This window comes from Corvus cornix, chromosome Z (genome assembly GCF_000738735.6).
Source record: "Corvus cornix cornix isolate S_Up_H32 chromosome Z, ASM73873v5, whole genome shotgun sequence".
Classification (NCBI taxonomy): domain Eukaryota; kingdom Metazoa; phylum Chordata; class Aves; order Passeriformes; family Corvidae; genus Corvus; species Corvus cornix.
This window is the reverse complement of record NC_046357.1, coordinates 38,275,525-38,293,367: the sequence shown is the minus strand read 5'-3', so window position 1 is coordinate 38,293,367 and position 17,843 is coordinate 38,275,525. Positions and strand designations below refer to the sequence as shown.

At 39.0% G+C, this 17,843-nt stretch overlaps 1 protein-coding gene across 6 annotated transcripts in view; it reads left to right on the top strand.

Annotated features, from left to right (window-relative positions):
* NTRK2 (neurotrophic receptor tyrosine kinase 2) overlaps window positions 1-17,843 on the top strand; it is a 201,032-nt gene that overhangs the window by 63,777 nt on the left and 119,412 nt on the right. For 2 of the 6 annotated variants that reach the window (XM_039566957.1, XM_039566953.1), the window contains exon 12: window positions 14,763-14,834. The exons of the other annotated variants lie outside the window; for them this stretch is intronic. In XM_039566957.1, coding sequence (XP_039422891.1) covers window positions 14,763-14,834 — 72 coding nt within the window. The remainder of the gene's footprint in view (window positions 1-14,762; window positions 14,835-17,843) is intronic. 6 annotated transcript variants of the gene reach the window in all.

The window sequence follows — 17,843 nt, the reverse complement described above, 5'->3', positions numbered from 1 at the left end:
GGTGTCGATCCTTGAATGTCTTTAGAACATTCCATTATTTAGTCAATGAGCAGAATATAAAAGAGGAATCAATTCATGTGAGTCAGTGTTGTAAGATCAGATGTAGAGAAAAACGAATGTGCTCGAATCTGCAGTATTTTTAGTGAGTCGACAATGTAAAGGGATTGATGTAAAGGCAATGATGATATTGCTCATCTGAACCACACACAAGAAGCTTTTTTCATTGTTTGACACTGACATTCCAGTTGCTGTAGTCATGGGCCAATCATATAAAACATCTGTCTTAGGTGCATTAGTTGTTAATGGGGGCAGTTATACTGCTTTACCACATGAACATTTGAAAGAGTTGTTTATGCTTCTAAGTACCTTACTTTGAAGAAGAAAATTGCTATAAGTACATCAGAGAATGAGAGTTTGTATTAACTGATCCATGGAGGTAATTTCATGTAAAGGATTTTACAAAGATCTTAAGATATTTAAGCCACCATTCTCTTGTGTTTCAGTAAATAGAAGAGCACTGTTTCTTAAAGCTTTGGTTTGGGTCTGTGTCACCCTATCAGAGCATGCTGATAGACATTTTTAGAGTTCCATTGTTTTTATTTCTATAAAATTTGATCTCTAGGTCTCAGATGTCTGTTTTGATCTGCTGTTAGTTTTCCTGAGTCCAATCCTAAAGTGCAAGATACCACAGAGGAATGTATCTGTTTCTGTAATAGGAACAAGCAAGTGGATGATGCCTCATATATAACACAGGATTTGTGAAGACAGTTCAAATCTGAACTGGAGAATTTTTAATGATACAGTGGTGCATTTGAGTCTGATCTGCTTTGATTGCAAAATGTAAACTCAGTTGTAATGATTGAAGGAGTAAAGGAGTTACTAACTTGCTTAGAGCTTTACATGATTCAGACTACTGTGGTGGTATTAACACTGATATTATTAACAAAGGAAAATTACCTGACACCTCATGTCCATTGCTAGTAGAAAAGGAGGAAAGCAAATGTAAACAAGTACCTGTTGTATCTCATTGCCCCTTCCCCTAAAAGAGTATATAGTGAGTGATGGGATGAGGGAGTATGCATGTATGTGGTATGCATGAAGTGAAATGGAGAGCTGGGAAGATGCTGAGTAGAAGACAGCTTAGAGATGAAATGCAAAGAGATTGAAGAGAAGGCTATAAATGGATGCAGTAGAAATGAGGAGAGCTGAAAATCATGGTTGCTAAGGCTCTACCTTGCTATGGGCTGAAGCACACAGAAATAGCAGAGCTCCTAGATCGAGGTAGTGACAGAATAAGAGACAGTCCTAGAAGTGTAAACTGCAGAGTCCCAACCCCATGTTCAGTCTACATCCACATTTGCTTCACAGGTCTTTATTTTACAGAGCCCAGAGTTTCTCCTTTCAGTTTTTTATGTGCAAAGGGTGAATGCTCACCTGATTTTATATGAATTTTTTGCCCGTATGGAGGTCATGCTGTTTTGGGAATGTGTCACTTTGTGAGGGCAATTTGTGGTTTAGTCCCTGGAGAATTTTAGAAAGAAACGAGATAGGATATAGGAGGAAATAAGAGGATGAGAGGAATGGAAGGAGGAGAGAAAGTAGATTGTGATAATGCTAAGTTTACCTGTGATCTGAGTGAAGAAGTAATCAGGTGAAATGGAAATCAGTGAATCAGAAAGAAAGAAAATTACTAAAGAATAGCAAAGCTGGCCTATATTATCTATCTATCTGTCTGCCTGTCTATCTATCTATCTATCTATCTGTCTGCCTATTTTTGAGTGGCCCCAGTTCCCCAGTGGTTTAAGCGTCATTTACTACAAAGTACATATGTGCTTGGTTTTGATCTCCCTTTAGGAAGTGTCAAGGTGCAGTGCTAGAAAACTTGATGCTGAAAACCAAGCAGTTCTTAAGCACAGTAGGTTGGAACATGAATAGCAGATAAATAGAAGGTATTCTTGGTAGAAATGAGGTCTGCTGTATGGTCTCCAGTTAGGAAAAAGGCTAATGTGGAAGTGACTGGCAGCAGAAGCTTCTCCTGGAGGCTGGGCCAGCTTGTACTGGCTTTCCACAGAACAGCTGAGGTTGACAGGCAGTCTGAAAGTGTCCCACACCCAGCACAAAGCAGGGTGAGCTGGTGATGTTCATGGTGTTTCTTCTTTCAGAATGAATAAGAGCTGCTGTAAAGCCATTACTGCAGCAATGCTGTTGCATTTTAGGAAGAAATTAAGAAGTACAAAAATTTAGAAGAATTAAGAAAAATCAAGACAAAAGGTAGTCGAGTTTCTTTGATTACCTAGTAAAAGAAACACTTTAGGTTTTACTTCAGTTCTGGGCAAAAGTTTAAGTAAGATTTTATAATTTGAATGAATTGGTCCCTTTTTATATGTCTTTTTCACACACCCCCCCCGATGCACGTTTATCTTTTCCCAGAATATCTATAACCTGGGATCAGCATTGTATATTAGCTATTAATTCACTTCTGCCAGTGAATTCCCCAAAGTGCTCTCTTTGTGGGTAGCTGAACACACCTTTTCCAAGTGACTCACAGCTCTTCTCAATTGCTGTTTTCCTGGAAATACTGTACCTCCCCAATGCTTCCACACTGGTGCACTATGAGTATGCCACTCTGCCTCACAGTGGCCAATGTTCCTGCCTTTCATATTTATGAACTTAAAACATTAGGTTTATATTCAGTCCTCAGTGATAATCCAGTGTAAGGATCAGAATAGTATATTATATATAATGACTTTTTCCTCTCCATATATGAATCATGAGTGACATAGGAATAGTCTTCATTGTGAAAGAACTTGTGCTGCCCTCAGAGTCCATTTTGTTCTGACACCTCTTCTGTATTCTGCACAAAAATCAGAATTACCTCTTTAAAGAAGAGTCTGTCATTATTTCTGTTTTGTACTCTGCCATGTTTTGTCCCATTTAGTGCTGTTTGCTTTGCCAATAGCAGAAACCGGGCAGACTTGATGGCACTTTTAGTGTGGAAATGAAAAACCAGATTTAGGAAAATGAGATATGTCTTTGAAATTCCAAAAAAAAAAAAAAAAAAAAGTAATTTAGACCAGGATTGAGAATCTTTCTGATTTGCTCTGTTTGATTTTCTGAAGTTTCTTAGAAAATAGGTCAGGGAGGGAGCAATGTAACAGGATCCTTTATATTCAAGTAAAATGGGCAAACTATCTAGTAACTGTTATTTAGCCTATGTCAGTTTTATTCATGGTGTCAAAGGCTAATGCACTGTTCCTTCAGCTGTCTGGCATGGCTGAATACCCTGGAGCACAAAGTGGAGTAATATAAACATACAAGAAGTATTTATAAAAAGTCCTTCACCTTTTCCTGATAGATGACAAAACATGTCACCTAACTGAAAGAGAGGGTACGTTTAGGTTGGATATTAGGAAGAAATTTTTTACTTTGGGGGTGCTGAGGCACCAGAACAGGTTGCCCAGAGAAGTTGTGGATCCCTTGTCCCTGGAAGTGTTCAAGTCCGGGCTGGACGGGGACTTTGAGCAGCCTGGGACAGTGGAAGGTTACCCATGGCAAACCGGTTGAAACCACATGACATTTAAGGTCCCTTCTGGCACAAACTATTCTATGATTCTATTTGTCATGAAGTTTCACTTCTTCATGGCACTTTGTCCAGCCAGTCATGACTGTGGTCCTTCTACCTTTATCAGCCCCTTTGGCTCTTGCCTGCTCTCAGTTGATGGTATGATAATACAAAGCTGGCATGTCTGAGAACTCAGGGCTTTTCCCTCATAGCTATTTTGGATTTCAGAGGCATCATTCTTGTAAGTAAGAGGAGGATAGCCTACAGTTGTGGCACAATTTCCACACTGCCACAACTCTTCTGCAGAGTGTATGTGGAAGCATCTGCAGCTGGAGGGAGTCCATTTGTAACCCTTGTGAGGAGGGTGTTCACAGATTTGCCTCCATGTTTGGCAGGGCCAGCCCCAACATGGAGACATGCCATGTATGGCCTTTAAAGTAGGAGAAATTTTGGTTCTGGTCAGTAGATGTGAGTAATTCAAACTGGGAGAAAAGCATTCTTAAAAAAGCAGTGAATTGAGTTACCAGAACCCTTTTGTTTCATGTGGGCCCTCTCAGGCATAGGAGCTGGTGGCCGCAGCTGCAGTATTTGTTACCAAATGTCTTCTAAGAGAGGTTCGTGCCCTCTCAGAAAGTTACATTTCTGTGAGTTGTAGCAACAGGAAGCAACAGAAATGTACCTTGTAGTAACATGACTTTCTGTATTCTGCACGACCAGAACCAGAATCTGTTGACATCCCTTGGTTTTTTTTGGAGAGGGCCATTGCAGTATTCTCTCACACTACCTCTGAAGCTTCACTGTTACCTGTCTTTCTCCTGTGGCACATGGAGATATGTACCATGAGCTGTTCATGTTCTCAGTCTTCAGCTGGCTCTGATGCAGTTGTACATTTGTTGAATGTCTCTCAAGACTCTAGTAGCTTGAACGTCAGAGTAAAGCCTTCGAATTAAAAGGTCAAATCCTGTCTTTGTGCCTACCACAAGCTAAATGTTTCTGCCCATGGCCATCTTGGAGGTCTGTAAGCTCTCACAGCTGTCAGTCACTTTGGAGAGCAGTAGAGAGCCTCCCCTGCTAAATTCCTCTTTCTGTGCTTTTGAGTGCTGGCTTGCCAGCTAGGCAGGTGTTGTAGCTGCTTCTCATGGTGCCTAGAGCTTGTGCATTACAGCTGCTTCTGCAGTGGCCTCTCCCAGCGTGGTCCAGGCAAACATTCATGCAGACTATTCTGCTGCCATCACAAGAAGTCATGCAACCTGCCAGTGGCATAGTAAAGCTCAGGTGCCTTAAGAGTGCAGGTTGTGAGTCAGGTGGATGGCACAGGGCCTGTTCCTGCCCAGCGGCTGTGAGTTTCAGTGATACGGCTATTAAGCACAAAGATGCACCTCTGGCACATGTGATCTTTGTGATGTGGTGTGGCAGAGGTGTTCTGGTATGAGCTTGCTCTGTGCTAACACAGTCCCTCAGGCAGACGCTTTTGGCTCGTGTTGGAGGCAGGGCAATAGGTGTTTCCTTTGGTTGGACCAACATGGCTGTTCTTGCATTCTGTGCTGCACAGAGGAAGGCTGACAAGGGAGGGAAACTTTCTGCTTATTAAGCACCCTGTTGTTTTGGTAAAGAAAAATGTAAGTGCACATGACTTTATTTTAGAAAAGTAATAGTTTGGAATGTCTTATGGTTGGCTTACGGTGTAGTTCACTAGATAATCTATCATGAAGGCAGAGGAACCAGAGGAAACATTCTGCTTTTCACTCCTTGGAAAAACAGGCCATACCTGAGTCTCGGACATGGCATATTCTACAGCTCCTGTGGAAAGTAAAAGAGGAGCGTGATAGCAAACAGCAGAGAAGCTGAGACATGTTTATGCTTTCAGACTGTTGATCCTTACTGTCTAGAGGCCATGAAGAAACTTGGATAATTTGCTTTTCCTTTTGGTGTGTTCAGATAGTTTCTCACGTCAAAGTCTGCAGGTTCCTGCAGGGACTGGTAATGTCTGTCCAGTTGCACAGCTCAGCCCCAAGTGTGTCAAATTCGAGTAGTGAGAAGTTGATATTCCTGGGAGAAGAATGAGTGTCTTTTTCTGCCATCCTGCTGGTGTTGCCTGTGGCAGCTCTGAGCTGACGGTTGTACCTCCTGGTGCTGAAAGAAGAGTGATTCCGTGTGTTTGCAGTCTTTATGCAATTGGCTGTGACCCATCCATGTTCTTTGCAAAATGTTCATGCAACAACAGACATTCACTATTAATCACAGTCACCTAGCATTTAAGTGATTAGGTTTTGTGGTCATGGTAATTTTCACAAACCTTAATTTGCTCCCAGCAGTCAGGACAATATTTTTACTAAGTACAACCTATGCTTCTACAAGAAGGGGCTTGACTGCATGAAGTATAAAGCTAGGCACTGTTCTCACTGACCACCACTAGTAGTAAAAGGATGTTCATGTGCACTGTTACATACACCAGCTGACCTTGGAACAGTGATCTCTGCCACTGAGCTCCCCTACTCCATGCACACCAAATTAATTCCTGTCATTTATTACTTGCTCTTTAACTACAAGGTGTAGAGCTACTGAGGGTTTTCTAGAGTCTCTTTCAGCTGTCCTAAGTTCCAAGTTTACTTAACTTCTGATTAGGTACTTCAGAGTTAGCTAGTTAGGTACCCTGTCTTTTTCCAACTCATTCCATTGCAGGTGGCTACTGATAACCTTTCTCCTCTGTTCCAATCCTGAAAATGCAATCAGGATTGTGAGCAATATTATGGAAGTACTTTAATTGAGATGTTTTCTTACAGTTCAACAACTTGGTCATGAATTTGCTTGCTTCAATATGAGAGGGAAAATTTAAAAAAAAAACACCTCAGCTACAGTGGCAGCTTTGGAATTCAGTGTCTGTTACCTAGTTAAAGAGGTATCTTGATGTTTAAAACTGAAGTAGCAGGCTTGTAAAGTGGGGGGATTTTTGAAAGGGGAGAAGGAACTAGGCTGCGTAGAATGCATCACTGGTATCTAAAGATGTTGATGTGGCAGTAGCATCCTTCATAAATCACAAAAAAAGGTAAATTAATAGAATTTTTTTTCAGAATACTTCTTTACATTATGGCGCCTTTTACTACTCTGCCAGTAAATGAGTGTAGATGGGAATCAAACTCATTTAGAGTGAAGGGGGTTAGTATTTCTTTGGGAAGAGAAGAGCTGCAGGCAGAGGTCCTGTGGTTGGCTGTGTCAGCTCCCATGTGCATCTGGGAAAGTAACATCAGAAACTAAATCCTCCCAGAGAACAGGTGGAACTTAATCTTGGCCTTTAGCTCCTCACTTAACCTTGGCACTGTAACGCTGGATTCTGGATGAGTAGGACTTCAGATAGATTCTTAAGTAGCTTCTTAAATAGGGAATGAAATACGAGTGTTTTGCGGTATTACTGCTTCCAAACAACATGGCAGGACTTAAAGGTAACAAAAAAGAACCCCAGGTAATAAGGTCTCTTCTGAACCTGCTCTGGACAAGATATGAACCAATTCTTTGCTGTCTTAGCTACAAAATGTTATGGAAGAGGGCGTTTAAGAAACTGAAATATCAGAGGGTGCCCTTAGCTACACTTCAGATGCTGCTGATTCCGTTGGCTGGTGTGTGTGTTAAGCACAAAAGGTGCAGCAAAATGTCTTTTGTTGGTGCCAGTAAGAAAACTGCGTGTGCCTAGTAGCAGACACAACACAGGCTGTAGACTGAACTGATGAATCCTTTTTACACAGACTGAAGGGTTCATGTACATTCATGTTTGTGGTCATGCATGCTTGTACATTCTTATTTTGGTGTATGGCCAGCCAGCTATAGGTAGATAAATATCTTCCTAAATGTAACTCAGTATAGCTCACTGCTTCATTTAGCAGAACTTTATGGTTTTAATGCATCCAGTATAGTCATAGCTTAGTCACTTAAAAACCAAATATATCAGTTTTTAAAATACTGCACAGCTTCACTGCTTATGATTCACATTTTTTGAAATGTGATTGCTGTTTTGGCACATTTCTGTTGTTTAATTTCACTAAAAAGTGTTGCTAATAATGCAGAAAAGGTCTAAAAGATCTGGGATGGAAAATATGGAAAATGAACTATGATTTTGCATAATTATTGCAAGCAGAGCAAACATTCAGTTTTTCTTTTCTGCAATATAAGGTTTTGTAAATCTTTGTGTAGACTTTCATCTGTCTTACGCAGCAGCAGAGGTGGTTGAAGATTCCACATTGCATCATCTTGACTGCTACTTTGCAAAGAAAATTACGTTTTCTCCTTTCTGAGACAGAATGTAAGGAATTCAGTAATTGTATTGTAAGCAAGTGTAGTGTGTGGCAGTTTGGATTGAACAAGTAGCTCTGAACTGTAAATCATGCAAACCTCTAAGCACAGAAGCTGACTGATATATTAAAGTAACAGGAAATAACTGCCATGGGTCAAGACTATGCTGAGTAAGTGTTGGGGACACACAAAGGAGACTGTAGTCTGTAGACTAATAGTTCAAGAATAAGAGCAGGTGAACCTCCTGAAAATCATTCATAGAGCACAATGAGAAGCACAGTTAGTAGTTAGAGAGACAGATGGGGTTACTTTTTTTCACCAAAAAAAAAAAAAAAGGGCAAGCTTGTTGTTATAGAAGATGAGCTAACTGAGAAGTGATGAAGAGAGTGAGGGAGGAGTGAAAATAGAGGCAAGGAAATACAGAAGAGGAGGACTTCAGGTCCAAGTGAGAAGACTAGAAAAGGTGTGCAGGTAGGGAATTTCTTAAGTTGTGATGAGAAAAGAGGAAAAGGTTGCTGTGTAACTAAGAGAAAGCAAGCCAAAGAAGGTACAAAATCACACCTTTTCCTGATTTTGTACTGGAAGGATTGATTGTATTCTGAATAGAAAGAGAAGAGTGTGAAGGGACTAAGGTAGGAGCCTGAAGCTGTGTAGGAGTTGCTGGGATTGAAGATGCCATACTTGGTTGTGACGAGGAAGGTTGGACTAACTTCAGTCTGTTGGAAGCATGACAAAAACAGGCATAGTGTGATATCTTGTCTATCTGGGGAAAGTCCCAACCAGGCTTTGAAAGCATGGTCCCTGATATCATGGAGAGAAACAAAAAAATCAGTGAGAAAGTGAATGAAGAAAGGAATGAAAGCAAAGAAAAAACCTGTGAGGGGAGAGGATTGAGAACTGTGGAGAGTATTATCTCAGATGAAATGAGAGAGAGGCTGGGTGATACATTCCAGCACAATGTTAGGAGTCTTTTCTGGGTGAGGACAGTATTGGAAATGCATCCTTTACAAGTATTTTGCGAACATTGCCAGACTTTGTCCAGTCACCATGACTGGGGCCGGGAGCTGCTCTGAGCTCAGTAACAGCAGAATGAAAGCTTGGGAAGCTAGCTTTTCTCTTGTCTCTAAAGGCTGCCAACCTGAAATGAAGCTCTTGCAGTCGGTGGAACTTACAGTTGTGAGGCTAGTTTGCTAGTGTGGAATTTGATACCAGAAGCTGCCTATGTTTCAAAATAATATCATGGGACCAGAGGAAGACATCTGTGCTTCTGTTGTGAGTGATGTCCTGCTGCTTAGTTATTAACAGTGTCCTGCAGTTAGCGGTTTTTTATGGTGCCCCTCACTGAATCTGCATAGTCATGAATTCCAATGCACCTTTTTAAGAAAACCAAACAAAATAAGAAAAAAAAATACTTAACCTTCAACTTGGGATGCACCAAGGCCAGACGAGGGCCACTAAAGATCAGACAGGCAGGGCCAAGAAATGTGCTTCTTTTGCACAGCCACTATAGAATCAAAAAGGTAAGAAGTTGAGAAAGCAAAGCTCTGTACAGTGTCATTCAGCCACAAGATTGGATGTGAACATGTCCAAGAATACAGTAACATGCAGTCATGAGCCAGACTTTCTCTGACTATTTCAATGAATACAGTGGATTTCAGTGTGTACAGTATGTACAATTAAAATAATGAATGCAAAAAAAATGAGGCCTCTCCCACCCACCATGTGCAAATCATTGTGTATGCAGAAGCAGCTGATTAGAACTGTGGATCGGCAGTGTAAAATTAGAAGGATGGCTTATTCTGTCATGGTGTTAGGTGCTGTAGGGTTCAACCAGCAGTGAGAGCAAATCTCTTTGCCCTAGCTTCTCCTATTGCTTTTTCAGCACCACAAACACCACCAAAGGAAATCGGAGCCACCAGTCAGTGCAGAATCAGCACTCTGACAGATGCCACAGATAGCAGATTTGTAACATGCATAAAAGGGCAAAATTTTGTCCTTGGCCTGCAAATGACTTATACATGGAATTGTAGGCAGATGATTTTTTGCAAATCATTGCAGCTCCTCACTTGACATTAGGTAGCTGTAGTAGTTATAGCCAAGACTATAAGCTTTTTTTACAGGGGAATGTTCCACTGCCTTTCATTCCTCCTTGATTTTGTATAAAAAGAGTCATGGGGCTGAACACAGCAATGTAAACAACATGGCAAGATTTTTAACTTTGAAATGTAATGGGAATGAGATGTTTAATAATGGTCTTTTGATTTGGAACATTCTTTTTCTGTTTTTCTCAGAAAGAATTAATTCATAGGTGTTACAGACCCTTGGATATGGCATTTAGATATTGTCCAATTCATGGCATTGAAAGACGTCATTGTTCATTGCTTGAATCTTACGGAACAGACAGAGGTAGAGCGAAAGTGAAAACTGAACAATAATATTGTGAATGATTCTTCGCTTCCTGTATAGCACTGTGTAATTCCTGTTGTAAAGCTCTTGCTAAACTTACTGTGTGGTCATACAGGAGTTTTGTGCTAACACTGAAGATGCATTGATTTCTGGCTTTGCCATAGAGTAGGTTTGAGCATTGTCCTTCGTGTGTTGTACTCATCTCTTTCCCTCTTACTTATCATTGCCTAGCTCACTTGTTTCTTACCTATGCTCTTTTAATCTTTTTTGGATGTGTTTTTATTAGCATACAAAAATCTCTATTTCCATGGTGTGAGCAGAAGTGTTGGATTTCAGAGTTCAGGGCTAAAGGTATGATCTCCTTCTGAATTATTATTCCAGTATAGAATTTTTAATCATATATATACTTGGTATAAGATAATGGTTAGCATAGTATCTTATGACATTATTTCTGTAATTATTAAGTAAAGAAGCTGCAGTATTACTGTGGTGAGTTTTTACATCCTGTTAGTGTAGAAGTTACCTGAATCTAATTCCACTAGTATCAGTTCCTGTCTTTGTCCATGTTACCATATTATCCTTGGTAAAGATGGCATTTCTAATCTCTAGACACTTAAAGTATTGGTAATTAAATAGGCAATTAAAGGGAAACTAATCACATGGATATTTTGAAAGTAGCCAGTTTCTCTCACATGTGAACTCACTGTCTTGGACAGCACTGTGTGTTCCTTTGTGCCATCACAGCCTATATACTTCTGCTAATGCACTGCTGTGGGACAGTGAGGACAGAAGTCATCGCATTTATTCCTTCTTGTAGTGGATGGTAAACAGAAAAATCTTTTCTTATTTGCACCTTGTTGGTTTTTGTTGAGCAGCATCTCTTTAAAAGGAAATGTCTATGGTCAATGATCATTTGGCTGTTGGATGTTTTTCTTCAAGTTCTCTTGGTTTGATCACATTTAAAAAGAAATTTTGGCTTAATAGTTTCCCATTTTTAACATGGTTGATTTGTTTAATAAAGGTATCAGAAAACCTAAACTATAAACTAAGTTATGACTTCTGTGTAGAAGTACATTAATAGGGAATGATTTACTTCAGGACTGCTAGATGAGCCAAGACCAAAGGAGGATGCTTTCTTTTTGTTAGAATAAATAGCACTGTAGTTGGACCTACTAAAGAAAAGCTGTTGGAGACAATTTGTAGGAAAAGAGGCTTTAGAATCAAAACTAAGTAATATGTTGAGGAGGGAAAACTCAGTAAGAAGGAGGATGTAGTGAAATTTAAGATAGATACGGAGAAAATAATCACACACCTTCCTATATTTTCTCTAATGGTTGGCTTCTTGCTCCCCATTTACTTTTCTCTATCACTTTAGTGCTGATCAATACAAACCAGCAGTTATTTGAATTTCTCCTGCCACACAAATTATAACTTTTCATATAATTTTATTTTGTTTTGTTCTATAAAGAGCTTTTCTTTAAAAAATCATCAACATAAACTTCTCTTTTTTAGGGCCAAATTCCTCACAGAAAATATGCTCAAAGCCCCTTCAGTCCTAGGAATTATCCAAAGACTGAAAAATCACATTCTGCATCAGTGGGTACTAACAAAAACATAGTAGTAGCACAGGCAATTAATAGCATCTTTTAGTCATTTACAGTAATTGACATAACGTGAATAAACACATACACACACACACACATTTATATATGTATATTTAAAAATATATGTAACATTTATGTTGTTACATATTGCACAGTCAAACATACACAAGGCTTTGAGTTGCTGTCTAGAGGTACTCCATGTTATCTTGAATGAATTTACAGTTTCTTTTCATGTATAGATTGTAAATGGGCTAGTTTTGAGAAAGCCAGAAGAAAAATGCACTTGGATATGTAAAAAACTGGAGTTAGGACCATGCTGTGGGAGCTCATTAATGATTCAGAATGATTGGTTTCAGTTTCCCTTCTTTCCTTGCACAAGGCAAAATCCAATCAATAGTTTTCTTTCAAGGTCACAACTGCTCCTTGGTTTCTGTCCTTCTCACAACCCCTGTCCAGTGATAGGAGTGTTTTGGAAGATTTAATTTCTATTTTATTCGAGGTTGTCATCAATAACTCTTAGCATTGTTGGACTTGGACAGAAAGCCACATTTTTACTGGAGAAGGCTCTGCCCTGATCTGACTACAAGGGTGGTGTGCTTGTGAATGGTGTTGTGTCAGGCATGAAAGGGGCTTTCCCCTTGCTGTCCTATCCCCCGTATACCGTGATTGCATTATGGACAGGAAAGCTGTAAAGCAGTGTTTTATATCAGTTATTTGATTTTTGCGAGATTTGTAAAATAGGGTTGAGTTTGAGAAAATTAAGTTTCTGTCTTTGCAAGGGAAAGGTTGTTTCCATTGCATGGGCAATGATGCTTCTTAATGTGTTTTGGTAGTTTGTTTTCCAGAGCTGCAAGTGAAATTTATATTTTAAAAAATATTAATATGGTTTTTGTCTGCTTTTTTCCTACATTTTTGATACATTTTTCTTCCTTTATTTAGAAATAAGTTCAGTGTAGGCTAAGTAAGCTTGTTACGTGCTCATTAACTAACCTCACTTCCTGAAGTTACATTCGAAATCCTTAGGGGAGTACCAGATCCAGTATTATAATTGCTGCAAGGGAAACAATGCTCCTTTAATGGCAGTGGAAACATTTGTCCCTGTGAAATATCTTTCCTGTTTTGAGAAATATCATAAACAGTCACAAATACAGAAAAATATTTTAATATTTTTTGTTTAGAATCCTGGTAGAGTATTCTCTCAGCCAAGCATTTTCTTTCTGAATATGCTGCCAAAATAGAGGTTTGATGCTTTGTCAAGAAGCAAGCAAGGCTGCTTATCCTTCCTTAAATGCTTCAGTTTTCACAAAGACATCATACTGCTTTACAGTGTCTGCTTTTTAAAAATTAAATTCTGTGACTTTAAAGTGATATTTAAAATCTGTTAACTTGAGTAGAATGAGCTGAATGTATTTGCAGGAGCTAAAATGTTTGGTCCAGTATCATTTTTATGTTGGCTGAAAAATAAAAAATAAAATTCGGGCCATAATCTCTTCCTTCTCCTGCCTTTTAGGAAAATCTGGACAGAGTTCAGAGTTATCATAATAATGTCACGAGCAAGCTGCTGGATGTCAGCTTTATTGTAGAATATTATGAAATTAATCATGTTTGTTGAACATGATAGATCCAAATTTGCTGTTGGTCGAAATCCCTAATCAAAGAATGTCCACAGTTCACTTTGCTCATTCTACTGACATAATATTTAATATGGCCTAAATCAATTTTTTATATATTCTATTGATTTTATGGTGTTCATAAAATGCTAGTAATAGAAAATCTATTTGTATTGCTGGGGGTTTTTTTATGTTAATGTCATTTCCAAGGAAAAAGTTCTTCAGTGACTCATATGAAATATGTTGGAGGGAGTTTATATGTACATATATATATAAATGTGCAGTTACACAAATTTTCAAGTGGTATGATTTAAGGAAATTATTTAAATTGAGCCTTGCCATTTGGCTGGGATTTACTTTTATATATTTTTTATTTTTAGATGTTACATTGAATTCATAATGTAGGTCCAGGTCTGCTGGCTACAGATCTGCTCCCTTTGCATGTACAGTTAATTTTTTTTCATGTTGCAAAGAATACTCAGCACTGAAATTGCAACTCTTCTATTTATGTTTATGTGATGCCACATGCTGAGGTACCTTGGAGTAGAACAGGAGGAGATGTGGATACCTCTTGTTTAGCTGCGTGGGTACCTCCTGCCTTACAGAAAGCAGCAAGGGAACACCAGGATCTCTGGCGCAACAGAGGGCAGCTTGCAAAAGCTTTAGGCAGCACAGGTTGGTTATAGGTTACTTTCAGTACTGGGAGTGAGGAGAAGGGCCAGGAGCTGAACAAGCTGTTTCGATGTTGAGTAGTAAGGGGTTTGTGTCTATGTGATCCCCAACAAAAGCAAAAGTCCCGGTGAAAACTCATAAACACCAAGCAAAAAATAGCTGCATGCAGTATGGCCAAGCCTTGACTCTGACTTCTGTGCAGACTATTAGTATATCAAGTTTGTCTTTGCAGGCCAAGAATATACACCAAGAAGAATTGGCCAGTGACTGAAGAATATCTCCTTGCTGCTTATCATAAAGCATAATAGTGCATTTTTTCATAAATATTTTTAAGTGATGCACATTTCTATAGCTCTAAAACACACGTGCAAGTTATGTCTGGTAGAGTCCAGTCCAAAAAATACCAACAATGACAGTCTTTCTCATGTTGTAGATGGTTATGTGTGGAAAAACATGAAAAGAGAACAATCTAAAAGTATCACAATGGATGTTTTCTCTTCTGCAGTGTAGAACGAAAAAGAAAGCAATTGATGAAGAAATATAAATTAGAAAAAGAGTAGCACTGGCAATTGCAAACCAAACCCTTGACATTAGTTGCATTAATGGTAATGCATTCCATTCCAGTTCATGGTGAAGTAAAAGGAGTTGGTCTGGTAGATCAAATATGGCTTTCATTGCAAGACTGCGACAATGAAGGTGAGATAATAAAGCTATTCAGACTAACCTGTAAAGAATGTTGTTATTAAATATACCTGACAAATTTACAGAAATATTTGTTCTTAGAACAATGTCATTATAAAATTCTACATATGTTTCAGTTATTTCCCCAGGATGTATGTATCCAGTTCTGTATATGTGTGTATACATGAATACACACATTTTTGGTTGAAAAAATATAAATGCGGTTCAAAATTGTGAATAATTAATGATGCATGTTAGGTTCCCTTATGAATCTGGGAAATTAATGTCAGGGCTTTGAACAGAACTTGAAAGGGATTTTTTTCTATTTAAATATTGGAAAAATTTGAATGGTCTGAATAACAATGTGAAAATGTAAGTTTCTGTCCTGCTTTGCTCATTACAGATACATTGTGAAGCAACTGTTATGAATCCATTGGTGTAAGCAAACCCAGCTGTGTATCTAGGGAGAAGTCACAAATCTTGTGCTTCGACTAGTGTCCTTAGGCTGGTGTGTGTTTTGGGTGGGGTTTCTTTCTTTAAGTTCTTCAACATTTTTTAAATTAATGTCTTATTTTCCAGTCCAGTCAAGAGTAAAATCACAAAAGCTCTCAAGTACCTTTAATGCATTTTTCAGACACAGTGTCAAAAAGTGCTTTGTGTTCCATTCATAGTAATTCATGGCAACACACCTAAATAATTATCATTGGCCAAAGGCCAGACTTCTGGGCCCTACACTAACAAATAGTAGTACAACTATTTTGAGAATTATAAAACCAGTTGCAATAATAGCATGCATCTCACATAACTGACTCACCTCTTCCAATTAACTTCACATAATCAGAAAAAACTTAGTTCTGTATTATCTCTTAAGTGGTCTCTCTGGAGAGTAGGCACAGTGTGTGGTTTGCATATACTGTATAATTTGACTTGGTTCTGGGGCAATGCATAGCAGTCTTAGAGGTTGCCAGTATGCCATCAAGGCAGAGGGGACTAGGGTATGTTCTCTGGCCCATAGGGAAAGGAGTAAATTGTGTCCACAGATTTAAAACTCTCTTCTCCCTCATTCCTCAAATAGGATGGTCCAATATGTACTTGAAAATAATTTTGATGCATACTCTCCTTTGAAATGTGTTGGAACATCTTCTAGGAGAGTGCTGTTTGTCTTAGCCCAAAATGGTAACTTACTTTAATATAGATTAAATAATTGTGGATAAAAAAAGAAGGTACACCCCTGCATATTTTTATTTACTGACAAATATGTGCCCTGAGCCTCTTTGTCTTTGAAGTCTTTATGTTAGCACGTGGGCCTAGAAGCAAGTAGGCTTTTACATCCCATTTACACCAAATAGCTTTTGGCTTGTTAACTACTGTTTGGATGTTCTTGTGTGTCTGTTCCACATCTGAATTCACATGATTAGTCAGGTATGGAGGGGTCATTCAAGCTATAGTTTGCAGCAGCCTTGCTCCATATAAGTCTTGAGTGTATTTTCTGGGAGGAGACTGGGGAGATGGGGATGAGATGGGAACCTCATCTTATGAAGGGAAGGCAGGTGTTAGCCCTGTTGCTGGTTGTTTGTGCAGTGGCTGTAGCAGAAGTGGAGACAATCACCTTGCTGATGCTGGCAGCATCGTGGCCAAAGCATTGCCAGGTTCCATGGACTCCTGACCTGCAATTGTTGAGGGCTGGGACCTGTTTAGTTTCTGGAGCCCAGAAGTAGACGTACTGTTTGCCAGACTGAATAAGAGTCAGGTGCATTGGTATGGATATTTACTGATTGAAAAGGCAATGTGACTATGAAGACTGAGGACTCTGCTTTTCTTAAATGGTGCCTTTAGGGGGAATTGTCACCAGGGAAAGCATCAATCTCACTTCTTTCAGAAGAAATATTGCTTATTTCAACTGCATTTCAAGCATTTTATTAACCTTAATACATTTACAAGACTGTTCGTTCTGTAGAAAGAGGGAAATTCAGAAGGCTCAGCTCTGCAATGCTACAGCAATAACTGAGCAATAGAACTATTCATTCCTAGTTCTGTCTCTACAAAGGTATATGACAGTAATGTGTTGGAGAGTGGTTTTACTTGACTGGGTAACAGGACAGGACTTTGTTTCACTTGCACAGAGAGGGAAAGGATATTTTTACTCCTGTTTAAACACCTTGGAAATTTCTGTTCCTGGTGTGTCAGTGGTAGCAAAGAGTATTCAGACAGAAATTCAAATTCTTGTAACATATATGGCATACTGTGTGCCAGATGTGGATTAGAAACCCATGCACTCCACTTGCAGGAATAGAGTTTCAAATAAGAGAACAGTCTTAATCACTGATTTGCTAATAGCCTGCTCTGGCAGCTGTGGCAATTACACATGGTATCCATTATAGATTCATGTCTCATTTATTTGATGTTAACTAAATTTATAATTACATAGTATAACTTAGTAAGATTGTTTACTTTTACCTATGAAGTACCTGGGTCTACAGGTGGGTTGTTTTTGGCTGTAATTTAGGTGGAATTAGCATATTAAATGCATGTGATTTGTTGCATCAAAAGGGTTCTGTAAGAGGTAGCATTCATAAATATGAAGAGTAGAAACTTTCCTTTTTTCGAAGACCACTTTCCTTCTCCATTCCTTGGTGGATCCTGTGAAGAATGGTCCTTTGAATGGAGATCCATTTTGTGTCCTTGTAAAACTGAGAACAGAGTGAAACAAAGCAAGGCTAGACTGGAGTAACTGTTTTCACAATGGCTCCAAGTGGCTGTGATTTGGAAGATTCAAATTGCTTCCCTTGGTACTGTTTCGTGCAGTATTTTTCCTTACAAGTATTCTCCGTCTTCTGCATGGGGGAGGGATTCCAACATACACTAATATCTAGGGAGAAAGAAAAATTTGTGGAGCCTTGAAATAGGTTCAGGACCTGAGTGCGTATTCTTCAAACTGCCTACAAAATGTGTGAAAAACTTTGAGGTGACTTTTCAGGAATGTAAAACTAGGCCACAAGGTTCATGAGGAAACATCCTGTGCCT